General features: G+C 34.3%; 1 protein-coding gene across 1 annotated transcript in view; it reads right to left on the bottom strand.

The window, feature by feature from the left end:
• Positions 1-14,590, bottom strand: part of LOC126471415 (uncharacterized) — a 491,821-nt gene that overhangs the window by 88,925 nt on the left and 388,306 nt on the right. The window contains exon 13 of the mRNA XM_050099550.1: positions 11,799-12,043. Within this exon, the coding sequence (XP_049955507.1) occupies positions 11,799-12,043 (245 nt within the window). The remainder of the gene's footprint in view (positions 1-11,798; positions 12,044-14,590) is intronic.

Here is a 14,590-nt window from a genome sequence, read left to right as displayed (position 1 = left end):
CTTTTACTCCATAATGTCATATTTTGGAGCAGCTCACCAAGAGAAATTAACATTTCTGGGTCCACGTGATGTAAATTCAAGAACGTCTTGCAGAATCCAGATCAGTGAACTGTGTGCACCAACTACTGCCTATCTGTATATTTATTCCTTAATTAAACTCTTCATAAATAATGTACAGCTTGTCAAACCAACAGATCAGTTCACAGAATCAACAGAAGGAATGAGAACAATCACTACAAATACTTAAAGTCAAGCACTATTGTCCAGAAAGTGTCTGTTATTCAGGATTACACATTTTAAATAGCTTGCCAGCAGCCATAAAAAGCCCAGTGACAAACAAAATACAGTTTAAGAGGAACCTGGAAGCTTTATTGCTGGCCAATTCCTTGTTCTCTGCTGCTGAATTTCCTGGCAGAAGTAATCAGTATACTTATTGTTAACTATAGCATGTAACATGAAGTGCTATGAAATACCTGACTCCATCTCAGCTTCAATGAAGAAGAGAAAGTTGCATAAATAAGCCTTGAAAACCTTTTTTGTTTTATGCACTTTAGTGTGTATATATTTAAATTTTTGTGGTGTGCTTTTCAATTGATATCTAAAAAACTGTATAATTTGTTTACTTTTTCCACATTATTGATGAACATCTCACTTAGGATCTGCAGAAGAAATATTAGCATATCAGTTCTTTTGTAAATGTGTATTGCGTATTTTTGTTTTTATGACATGTTCCACATCCTTGAATATCTCCTCACTATGGGTCAATGGGAGGAACAGTGTAGTTAATCTCAAACAGAAAACTTATTCCATTATAATTTAGGAGTAAAGGAGACACCTTATTGATACACAGAAGTGTTGATTTGTCAACAAGCCCACATAAACGAGACAGAAAAAAGAGGTGTGTGTGTGTGTGTGTGTGTGTGTGTGTGTGTGTGTGTGTGTGTGTGTGTGTGTGCGTATGATTCTAGCTTGCAAAAGAATGTATTTGAAATTTAGCAAAATTTCTATCTTTTATGTGTGTGCCTGTCAACGACCCAATGATTCTGCTTTTTGATCAATGGTTTCCTTTAGTCCTAAAGTATTTACATTCTATCAGAATTTTCCCCTATAATAATTCCATTACAGGTTGAAATAATGCAAACAGTGGCTAAATTTGCAAGAGATAACATATGACATGAGATTTCTATATTTTAACACTAGAAGTTATGACATAGTATGACTATGAGATGTAACAACCATGCCTAACATGAAGGAATACACTGAATTCTTAATTTGAATATACAGAATATAGGTCCACAACCAGTTATGGCAGTGTTTGTTTCAGTTCTGCCATTGTTTGTTAAATATGGTTTGGTTACTAGTGGGACTCAGCGTTACATAATTTGAAGCTTTCCATATAATGAAATGTTAGATATGATAGCTGTGGTGTTCAGGTAATCTTCCATATGAATTTAGGCAAATGATAGATTGATCACCAAGGGCCATTCCATTTATTTTATTAACTGACGTATGTAACACTACCTACTTTTTAAGAGGACTTTGATTTTTAACACACTTGTGGCACAACTGCTTTCTGTCCATACAGCAAATTCAAAATTAATTAGCTCATAATATCAGTTTTTGCCAAGAAGTTAAACTGTAACATAAAAAGCAGAGCAACTTTTTGGGATGAATTTGTATTCAACAGCCTTGGTACATGTTTTAAAAAAAATTATAGTAAACATCAGATACACTGATGTTTATTACTTAAATATGGAGTCTACTAATGAATAATTAAAGGACTCAGGGAAAGAAAATGATATCCAACAGCTTTGATCTACTTTGAAACATTCCCTACAATGACAAATCTTGTGTGAGGATGAATCTCCATGATTAAAAGAAGTTTTATTGTTTCTTAAAGCCAGTTAATGTGTATATCAAAAATATAGTGAACCTTTTAATGATTCACTATGCCCTAAGGTACAGTTTTAAAGTGAACCACTCAGACTATTTGTAGTTGTATGTTAAGTAAAATGATGAATTAAAAACAAAGAAGTGGCAGGGTAATCAATTTAGTTGCTCAAGGTGAAATTTTCAAAGAAAGAAAATTGTGTTTCACATGATACAGTTAGTGACATATGATTATATCGGGTGAAATAACATGAATGGACAGACACAAAGCTAATTCACTGAGGTGACGAAATGATGAAGTCAGTGCACTGAATTTGTGAATTAAGTCATTTGTGATATATTGTGATTCTGGAACACAAGGCTATGTATATTGGTTAATTCACAGTTTGTCTTTTGTTCTCATCGATTTACATAGCCCCCCTTTCTTAATAAAGAATGAATAAAAAAACTAATTTCCTCTGACAATATTACCAGAGCACAATAATCACAGTCATACTTGTCTTGATGACAACAATTTTTTATTCAGGTGGTAAAATACATGTTATTCACTGGTATTAGGCTAGCACACGGAATGAAGCAGACAGCATGAAGTTCCTAATTATTGGACATTGGGCTGATGTCCTGAATTGAATTCTGAATGTCACATCTATTTGTAGTATCATAAAATTAGGGCATGGGTGTCTTGATGATATTTAAGTGGTGCAGGCTATGTGACAGTACTAGGTTATGTAGGATAAGGAAAATATATGAGTTCAACTATATCTTTTATAAATAACTTCAAGTAATTCAAATATGACATACCAAATAAAAATATACCACTTTACATTACATTTATAGACCGTAAATGATATATGGAAATTTTCTGAATGGTTCCCAGACACACTGAAAGAAACTACCAATTTGTTGGTCCCTTGGGACCCATTCCTTTCAAAATGAAACATTTTTTCTTCACACAGAATTTAATCTCAATAGTTGACATTATAACATATCACTTTACTTCCATATGCTTTAGTTTTCTTGATACAACAGGTTTTGAAATTTTTGCTGTTATCTACATTTGTAACACTTGTAACATAGTGTATTGATTTTTATAATGGCAAGCCCATTCATTTATACCTGATGATTTCATTTAAATTCTACATTTAGTGTTATTTTATTATTTTGCACTATGATTGGTTGATGGTAGCCATGGTGGTCTAGCTGGTAGAGCACTAGATTCCAGCCCTGAAAGTCCCAGCTTCAGTCCCATGTAGCAGTGGGAAATTTTCCTCATTCCAGTCCCTCAAGTATGGATGTAAGTCCACTCAGTCAACTATAAAATGAGTACGAGGGTTCTTTCCTGTGGTAAAATATGGCTGGGACAATGGGCTTACTGCCCTCCCCCTCCTAGTACCATGGTTAATGAAAGGCTGCACTCTATCTGCAGTCAGATACACCACATACTATCACTTACGTAAGTAGTTGATAGATTCATAACCATATTTTTGGTCTGACAGTATCGTTGCTTCCTCCAGTCATTGTCTGCAGTATCTGTGATAATTAATAATATTTTGAATAGCAGTTGGTAATTGGGTTCTTAGGTACAATAATCCTTTTTTGCCAGTATCTTCATAAATCGTTATGTACTCTGCACAGACTGAAACCATTTTATTTGTTGCTGTTGTAAAGTGTTATAATACCAGCAGACATGTATGTGCTCTAACGACAACATTTTGTTTCCTATTAACTGTTATCTTAAGATACAAACCTCAAGCATTGCAGGAAAGCCCAATAATACAGCAAAAGTATAGATGTACTTTTAAGAATATTTTGAATGTATTCCATGATAAAGGTATCTTCCCAAAAGCTTTAGTTCTTTAATTTAGCCTCTGTTGAAGGATGAGAGCTCACGTCACTGATATATCAATCTTAGGTTTATTTGTTTGATACAGATTACTCACTGCATGATTGGAAACAACAGTAACAAAGAACCAGAGATATTTTTTTCTAGTGTGGATAAAATGTGTCATAAAAATTAAAGACTTCATGAATTTATTGTTGTACTGTTTCCTCAAGCATAAAATATTTGCATTCGTTGCAACTCACTTCAATTTCAATAATAAGATAAATTTACCTCAGAGATGTTTGACCAAATGAGGAACTAAGGAAACAGAACACTTCGTATTAAATACCATCAGATATGGGCATGGGATGGAACAAAAATACAGTAGTCAAACTGAAAAGTTGCAATGAAGTTCACAAGCATATAAAATAATAATGATACTTTCAGTATCATGTTTACATTATTTACTTTTATCAAAGATGTGCTACCTGTAAAGAATGGCTTGTAGACAATACAACAGTGTTTATGCAACATCTGTCCAAGTTTAACAGAACAATGAGAAGAGAGACAGGGCTGATGAGGGAAGACAGAGCTTTCATTTTGATGTTAGATGTAACTGGGAGACACAAGTATGGAGGTATAAGTAGGTTAAGGTAAAAGGAATGCCAAATGTAACAGGGAATATAAGAAGTCAATACACAGGCAAAGGAGACCAGCAAAAAATGTGTGTTAAGAGAATGTTTGGATAGGTGCAAAATGTGTATAGCAGTGTGAACTTGAATAAACAAAGAAACTTTTTGCCACTATACATATAATATTTGTTTCTCTTTCTTTTCCAAAAATGTGGAGATGGTGTCATTTCCTCCAACCAAGAGATAGACACATATATGTAAGAATGTAATGAATTGTAGTGATCTATCAACTAATAATGAATTTTTGTTCTTATTCTTTTATCTTGCCGTTTCCTCATCTTCTGTTCTGCTCATTCTACAGCACCCACATTTTCGCCTTTTATTACTTTCTTACAGCCTCTCACTCTGATACCATGTAATATTTCATATTATATTATCATTAAACAATCTCGCTTGCATCATCTGCTAGTGGATACTTCTATTACTTTCTACCTATTTAATGAACATTTCTATTTTATGAAAATTATATTCGATTGTAAGCAGAAAGGTCTATTTTTATGACGACCTGTTCCTAAACTTGTCTGCAGCATACAGAAAGTCAGTGCAACTTGGTATACACATCTTCATTAAATATTTATAGAAATATTATGATGAAAGTAGACAAACTAAATGTATCAATTTTTATGTAGACAAAATTATACTCAACATTAAGTCTGCATTATTGGATTTTAGGTGATAGTAATAGTAAATGAATCTGCAGCTACATATATATTCTGCAAGCCACTATATGATGCACAGCAGTGTTTACCTTTTACCACTACTAATACTTCACTTTCCTGTTCCACTTGCAAATAGAGCAAGGGAAAGATGACTATCTGTATGCCTCAGTATGAGCCCAAATGTCTCTTATCTTGTCTTTGAGGTCCTTAACTGAAATAGATGTTGGCAGCAACAGAATTGTTCTGCAGTCAGGAGCAAGTTCAATTTCTCTAAATTTTCTCAACAGTTTTTCAGAAAAATATGTTCTCTTTCCTCTAGGAATTCCCATTTGAGTTCATGAAGCATCTCCATAATACCTGTGTGTTGATTGCAACTGCTGGCAACCTATATAGCAGCATGCCACTGAATTGCTTCAATGTGTTTCTTTGATCTGACCTGTTGGGGTGCCCAAACACTCTAGAAGTACTCAAGAACAGGTTGTACTAGTATTCTATATGTTATCATCTTTATAGCTGAGCTAAACTCTCCTAAGATTCTCCCAAAAAACTGAAGTCTGCCATTTCTGTGTATACATAAATGACCTGACGGACAGGGTGAGCAGCAATTTACAGCTATTTGCTGATGACACTGTGATGTAGGGGAAAATATCATAGCTGGTGACTCTAGGAATATACAAGATAACTTAGGCAAAATTTCTAATTTGTGTGATGAATGGCAGCTTGCTTTAAATGTAGAAAAATGTAAGTTAATGCAGATGAGTGCGAAAAACAGTCCTGTAACATTTGAAGAGAGCATTAGTAGTGTGCAACTTGATGCAGTCACTTCAGTTAAATATCTGGGTGTGACACTGAAAGTGATATGAAATGAAATGAGCATGTCGGGTTGGAGTAGGGAAGACAAATCCTAAACAACATTTTATTGGGAGAATTTTGGGAAAAGTGTACCTCATCCATAAAGGAGATCGCATAAAGAATGCTAGTGTGACCCATTCTTGAGTTCAAATGTTTGGGATCCCCACCAGGAAAGAAAGACATCAAAGCTATTCAGAGGTGGGATACTATATTTGTCATTGGTAGGTTCAATCAGCATGCAAGTATTATGGAGATGCTTTGTGAACTTAAATTGGCAGATACTGGATGGAAGATGATGCTCTTTCCAAAAGGTACTGTTTTGCATATTTAGAGAGCCAGCATTTGAGGCTGACTGCAGAACAATTTTGCTGCCGCCAATGTTCATCTAGCATAAGGATGATGGAGATAAGATACGAGGAATTAGGGATTATACAGAGGCTTTCTGGCAGTTGTTTTTTCCTCGCTCTATTTGTGAGCAGAACAGGAGACAGAATGTCTAGTAGTGGTAGAAGATAGCCTCCACCAAGCAATGTATGGTGGATTGTGGAGAATGTATGCAAAAGTAATGTATTTGCAGATGTAGATTTGCCTTTCTTACTGCTGACTTTATGTGCTTGTCCTATTTTAATCACTTTGCAGCATTACACCTAGATATTTAATCATTGTGACTGTGTTAAGCATCATACCTCCAGTACTGTATTTGAGCACTGCAGGGTTATTTTTCATACCCATCTGCATTAACCTGGAAGTCATCCTGTATCTCCTACTGTCACTCAATGGCAATACTTTCTTGTACACTACAGTGTCATTAAGAGACAGATACAGATTGATACTCACCCTCTTAATCATACCTTTAATGTATACAAAGAACAAGAATGGACAACCATACTTCTCTGGAGCACTCCCGACAGTTCACTTTGTCTTTGATGAACACTGACTGTTCAAAACAACATACTCAGTTCTGTTACCTAAAAACTCTTCAAGCCACTCATGTATCCTATTACAGTCAACAGTGGTGCACTGTGTCAAATGCTTTCTGGGAATCTGCTGGTTCTCCTTCATCTATGATTCACAGGATATCATGAAAGAAATGGGCAAGCTCAAGAACTTCAAAACTTTTAAAGTAAAAGTTTTTGCTCCTGATAGGAAAGCATATAGATAGTGACAGAGGCTACCAAATGAAGACTAGGTCCTTTTGACAAATAAATAGAGAGACAAACTGTGTTGTAGAAACTAAATGCAGTGTACACATTCAGTTAATGCCAAGCGTCTTATGTTCCTGAGTCTGACAGTATTTGAGTTAAAGCTTAGTGATAAGCCTCTGGAATCTGTCAAATTGCTTAAATGTTTCAGGGTATTACTTAAGAAGTGATATCAAATTGTAACAGAAAGTATAGTTGTAATCAATGCAAATATTGGTTTGGCAACTGCAGTGCTCTCCTAGACATGATCTAATTGGGGGTTGTATACCCTTTCCTTCTTTTGACCTTGGAATGGACTTCCCCATTCAGTATAAGGAGAACTGCAGTTTAACTGCAGTACAACTTTACATTTTTCATATATCAAGTAAATACCAGAGATAATAGAACTGATAGGCAACATACAAAAAGTCATAGTACTGACTGAGGAGTAAACCCATGCTTTAGGATTTTCAGTCTGATACTTACAAACTTAGCCACCAATTCAAATAGATAAAACCATGTAAAATCATTAACAGGGAAAGAAGAATGGAAGGTGTATGATTTATTGGGAGAGTTATGGCAAAGTGTTGTATATTCCAGAATGTATACCTGTGGAATAAATGGCATACAATATGTTAGTGCACCCAACTGCAAAGTAGTGGAGCCCTTATCAAATGGCACGAGAGCAGACATCAAATAATTTCAGAGACATGCTGCTAGGTAGGTGATTTGTATAGTCTGTAAAAAGTGTAACAGAAATGTTGGGGAACATAAATGGGAACCTCTGGAAGAAAGGGACCATTGTTCTCACAAAATACTATTTTGAAAATTTAAGGAACTGATCTGAGAGGAAGACTGTGCAAGAATTCTGCTGTCTCCATCATAATCTCACTTAGGGGTCATGATAATACATTAAGGTGAATCAGGGCACATCTGAGGCACCTAGATAGTCATTTTTCACTCACTTGATGTGCAGGGTGGGGTAGCTAAGGCAGGCTACTCCAGATATATTCACAATGAGTAAATATAATGAGATGTGGTTTCTGCTAGTGGACACAGTAACAATTTTTTATGTTTGCCAGTAGTGGCTTATGGTTACAGCTGCTGAATTATGATACCCACTTTAAAAAAATATATAACTATATATATTTTCTGCATCATAGGGAAGTGCCTTCACAGGGGATTACAACATATCATGTGTGGAACTTGGTCAAACAGTAACAAGATAACAGCTCTACAAACGATTGGCCTGCCATCAGGAGAAATCTGCCACAAATGTCTGCTCCTTTGCACCAAAAGGCAGCAACCACACAATACAGGCACAGTTCATATATTTATGACTTAAGTGCTCAAAATGTTTACTTTGAGCATGGATACCTGCAATAAATTGATTCTGGATACATCTTACTGAATGTTAAATATTGTCAAGACTTATATCACAGGCCTGTGTTATATGGTAGCTTATATTTTTGGTGGTATTTATCAGTGTTTTCTTGTAGATCTCTTGTTTTTATTTTCCCCACAGATAATATTCCTGAGAGTTGACTTTGCTGATTGTGCAGCCCATGCTGCGTTTGTCAAATGACTACTCCAACAACCTCCAAATATTCTCTTAAGATAGCCTGTTATTATCAGTGCAGACTTAGTGGAACATACTTCTTTTTTTACACATCAAGTACTGTACGACCAAATTGAGGAGCTAATCTCCAAGGTCATGGAATATGTCAGTACATGAAATTACAACATAAAAGTAATAACAGATAAAAATACAATGTTTATGAACCTGAAAAAAGTCAGTCCATAAGCTTAAGTAAACACAGTCAACAATACAACATGAATAAGCTTAATTTTTCAAGGAACTCCTCGACAGAATAGAAGGAGTGACTATGAGGAGCCTCTTCAGTTTTGATTGGAAAGCATGTGGATTACTGGTAATATTTTTGAATTCAAGCAGTAGCTTATTGAAAATGGATGCAGCAGTATACTGCAAACCTTTCTGCACAAGAGTTAAGAAAGTCTGATCCAGATATAGATTTGATTTATGCCAAGTATTAAATGAGTGAAAGTTGATTATTCTTGGGAATAAGTTAATACTGTTAACAAGAAATGACAGTAAGGAATATATATATATTGAGAGGCCAATGTCAAAATACCCAGACTCGTGAGCAGGGGTCGACAAGAGATTCACGAACTTACACCACTTATTGCCTGAACTGCCTGTTTCTGAGCCGAAAATATCTTTTTAGAATGGGAAGAGTTACTCCAAAATATAATACCTGTGGAATGTCTTCCAATAACAGCAGCAGCGTATTTGTTAGGAACTCTAGATAGTTATAGCTATTTTGTGCCCCATAAGTAAACAAGGGACCAATTATATTTTACTTGAAATACACTCACTATATGTCATCAAACCAATCTTGCTGTTAATCCACTTCGTTCAAACAGTATAGGTTTTCAGTGGACTAGTTGTGCATACCATGAAGAATGATAGTTTGCAAATGACAAATCATCTATCAGCAAAATCTTGCACAGAAAAACCTCATAACTTTGCTGCTCATGTAAACATAATTAGAAGCACTGTGACTGATTTTGAAAGTTGCCATCATGAAACAACCAGTAAAGTTAAATGTGGAAACAATCAAATGTGTTGGTATGTAATATTTGTAGAATATTGCACACTGAAGTTGTCTCACTGTGACATATGAATTGTGTATTACCACTGCCAAAATGTTAGTTGCATTTCTCTCATCAACTGCTACTCATTTTTTAGGATATTTTATTCTACACACATCCAGTTTCTATTTAAAAAATTATAATGTTTGTAAAGACAGATAGTGAGTGTTTTGCACAGTCAGGATACCTTCCAGCATACAACAGCACCAACACTAATGGTTTGGCAGCATTCACCATAAACAACCAAAGACAGTGTGTTCATAGGTAAACACATAAAACATACCTGAGGAATATGTCAGGTAGTAATGACGATATTTACAAGACCTAATTTTCTGATGACAGGAGGGTAGTTTGTGGTGCTGTCATCCCATTACTATTTGACAATTTCCACACATATTATGTCAATGAAGTCTTCTTTGAAGGCTTTCCATGTCACAAAAATTATTCAGTTCCATTTAAAAATGTGATGCATTATTCAGTAGCTATAAATGTTAAAAATTAATTCCATACATTAGAAAATTTTTCAGATAAAACAACACCACAATATCTTTACTCATTTTGAGTATATTTCAGGTGGCCTGTCTTAACTGTCTCACGTTGTATATGTAGATAATTAAACAATATTTCCTTAATCTCTTTTTCTTTTTAACTCTTCAAAAACGTTTCTTTATCCCGAAAAGCTCTATACTCCTTGCTTTCTTTTGTTTTTGAGTTTGAGCCATCACACTTTGAGATGAGCCACATATCTGGTCCAAATTAAAATTAATCTGCTGAATATATTTTTATTATGTCATTTTATAATTAATTCCTGCTTTTTCTCAAGTTTTCTCTAACCTTCAATGTGTGCATCTCTGTGCTTACCAATTTTACATTTAGTGTGATATTTGAATTTGCATAATTTTCTCTATGAGTTAATCACAATAAAATAAAATTACAAAACTAATATATTACAAAATATTATTTATAATTTAGTCTGCATTCTACAATGATATCTTCTGCATATATTACTGCTATTAAGCCATTTATATAGTGATCAGATAACTGCAAATATTGTGAACGAAGAAATATGAAGAGTATAATCAGACAGATTTTGCTGTAAGGATTCATGTCCAGAAATATACATAGCAACTAATAAAAGACTCTTTAGTTAACTCACTATCAAAACTCCAATAGTAAAAAGAAAATACTAGCCCCAGTATATGAACAGCATGATATTTTGCTTGATGTGGTTTCATTTTGAAATGTTTTGAGTGATCTGTCAGCGATACTTTATCATTATTAACAAAATTACAATAGGAAATGACTGTGCTTCTGCTTGAGTCTAATGATTGCACTGGGAAATTTTAATAATCTGAGATGAAATCGTATTGATGAATGCAGTAACAGTAAAAGCCACATTTACTTAATTTTCTTCTTAGATATGAAATAACACATCTCCTAAAAGAAAATGGTCCAGCATTGAAACTGGCATGATTTTAATATGAACAGTTGAATTTTGTTGATTAAGTTTTACCTAACGTTATTACTGAAGGAATGTATTACTGTACATAATCATATAGCACACTTCTTTTTTCTTAAAAATCTTCCCTGATGAGCTAGACATTGATTATATTTCCCATAATCAACATTCTTCCTGAATTAAATCTACTAAGCATATGTTAGTTGATGCCGTTGAATGTTTCCCTACTTTATAACTATTGTCAGCAAACTACAAAATATGAAGCATGGTTATGAAAAGAAATTTAGAATATATGCATGCTGTTTTTTTGACAGTACAAGAACAAAACAAGGACTAATGAAATGTGTACAACAGTACAAACATGTAAAATAGCTATCTGAATATTCAAGATAAGTAACGATATATATATGAATCTTACATAAAATATTCTTGCAGCAGCATCAAATTTATGCAAGACTAAGAAAAAACATAAACTTTACAAATTAAATTTTATTTTCTGTGAGTGGACTTACAACATGTGTAAAACAAGTAAAAAATATATTTTGCAGAACTACGTAATAATGTACAAACTTTTTCAATAAGCTGGCTGAGAACACCTCTCTTGCCATCCCTTGTTGTCTCAGCAACTTGAAAATCTTGGGCTGTACTAGGATGCTGCTGCTGTTGTTGCTGTTGTAGTTGCTGTTGGTGCTGCTGTTGCTGTTGCTGCTGTCTACTTGCAAATATAACTGCATTAGCCGTAGCATCCAGAGGCTGGGCGTCTCTCATTGCTCGAGTACGAGAAGTTTCCCGCACTGGTGCTTCTTTCCCATCAACTAATTAGATAATAAAAAATTAATGATGATATATTTTCTCAGTTTTTTTATAACAATGAAGATATTTTGTTATTATTTACGTGCATGTCAGCAGAAAATTTAATTGACAGTTTGGAAAACATACATAAAGCAATGCTTTGCCAAGATAACTATTAATACAATGAATCAGTAACATAACTGTAAAAAGTCATTAATTAATTGTTCTTTTCAAAGATAAAAGATTGGGTTTATCTGTTTACTCTGGGACATGATTAATTTTGATCATTTTTCTATGAATAAAGTAATTTATGGACTCAGGGATGTTGTATCCAGGAACAAAGTACTATAATAATAATAATAAAGATTTTATTGTCTTTAGGCCATTACAGCAATTGACAACGTCAAATGAAGTTACAATTTATAATACAGTGTGATAAGGTATTAACTACTGAAATATTTTAGCTTACATTACAATAAATGTACAGTGGGTCATCTGTTGAATTACTGCATTTTACAGTTGAAGAATTCATTGATATCATAGAACAGGTGGGCAATAACCCATTCATGCAGTCTTTCTTTGAATGTGTGTTCAGGAAGATCCTGTATGGCATGTGGCAGCTTATTAAATAGCTTGTGCCCTGTGACTTCATAGCTATTTATTGATTTTGATAGTCTGTGGTAAGGCGTGTATATGTGTTTGATGCTTCTTGTGTTGTAACAATGTACATTTTCTCTACGTTTCACATCTTGTAGGTTCTTCTTCGTAAAGATTAAGACATTATATAATATAGAGGTTTATTACAGTCATAATTTTTTGTTTAGTAAATAAGGGTTTGCAGTGAGCCTTATGTGAAGAATTTGTAATTATCCTAATGGCTTTCTTCTGCGGTAATAGGATGTCATGTATATGACTACAGTTACCCCACAAGATAATGCCATAGGATATTATACTCTGGAAAAATGCAAAATAAGATGATCTGATGTATGTTTCAGGTACACAATTTCTGAGTTGTCTTAATAAATAAATTACTCTAGATAGTTTACTACTAATATAGTTTACATGTTGGCCCCAGGATAACTTTTCATCTAAATAAACTCCCAGGAATTTAACAGAACTAGGGTCATCAGATAGTGGCTTGTCTCTTAGAGTGAAGATTATCTGCTGAGTTTTATTTTCATTTAGCAGGAAACCATTTGCTCTGAACCAATATGCTGCATGAGTGAGTGTATTTTCAGCACAGGTTTTAAGATCATTAAGATTGTTACTGCTATGGAGAAAAGTCGTATCATCTGCATACAATACAGTGGTGGATCTAATAAACGAGGGGAGGTCATTGATCATTATCAGAAACAGGAAGGGCCCCAGTACAGATCCCTGAGGTACACCTACTTTAACATTTTCTATGTTTGACATTTCCTTACCAACACAAACTACCTGTTTACAGTTGTTGAGATAAGCTTTTAATAGTCTGAGACTGTTTTCCTTGATGCTGTAGAATTCTAGTTTCTCTAGTAGTGGCATGTGCTCAACACAGTCGAAGGCCTTGCTTAGGTCACAGAATGAGACCTGAGCAAAGCGTTTGTTCTCAAAAACTTACTGGGGGATTAGTTTTAAAATCAGATATGTCCACAATTTGCGGTCTAAGAATAGAACAATAACACACTAATAGTTCTATTCATGTACCAGTACTGGGATTTTTTAATGAAATATCAATAAAAAGAAATGTATATGAAGTTCCAAGTACTGTACCAACCAAATATGTCATACAAATTATTGTGTTTTTTATTGTTTACACTTCACATATTGCCTGCTAAAGTTGGGGACACCTGGTAGCAGTAAGCATAAACAAATAGACCAGTCCCAAATGTGTACTAAGTCCCTGCTCACCAGATGCAAGTAATGTTTAACTAAATCATGCTTTCATCGATGACAGTAAGTAAGAACAAAATCAAGAATCAGATGAAGGCACATGTAAGATTATATTGTTAAAAAGGTTTGAAAAATTAATCAATGCTAGGCATGTTCTGTTTGTACAGGATCTAAAAATAATTGTGTTTGACATATTATTTCATGTTAAGTGTAACAAAAGCCACTCATGAAGGACCGCATATTACCCCTGTAAAATCTTGCATCCTCTAAGATTTTTCTGTTTAAAGCTTTGTTAATGAATGCAAGTGATATTTTCTAATGATGACATGAATTTATGTCAACCATCAGTTGAGGAATTTGGATCTTGCTGAGCTGCCATCACAAACAATCATTCAATTAATGTTTGAAGATAGTTTGCACTCTATACAACACATGAACTTAATAAATTACTATACTTTTGGAAAACAGTAGGTGGCAACTGAATGATCCCATAAATTTGAATGCCACAACACTATGTGAAACATACTAACAATTAACAACAACTGTATCACCATAACAACTAAGAAAGAAGGACTATACCTGAAGTTTCATGACCGTATGAATGTTGCCTTAAAAGAAACCAGTGAAGCCATATGATCTGCTATGCTCAGCTGCCATTCTACATCCAACAAAACTATTCATTTTAAATCTGCAGGCAG

Source organism: Schistocerca serialis, chromosome 3, assembly GCF_023864345.2.
Source record: "Schistocerca serialis cubense isolate TAMUIC-IGC-003099 chromosome 3, iqSchSeri2.2, whole genome shotgun sequence".
In the NCBI taxonomy this organism is placed as follows: domain Eukaryota; kingdom Metazoa; phylum Arthropoda; class Insecta; order Orthoptera; family Acrididae; genus Schistocerca; species Schistocerca serialis.
Note: the sequence above shows the minus strand (reverse complement) of the source record. Positions and strands in the feature narration are given on the sequence as shown.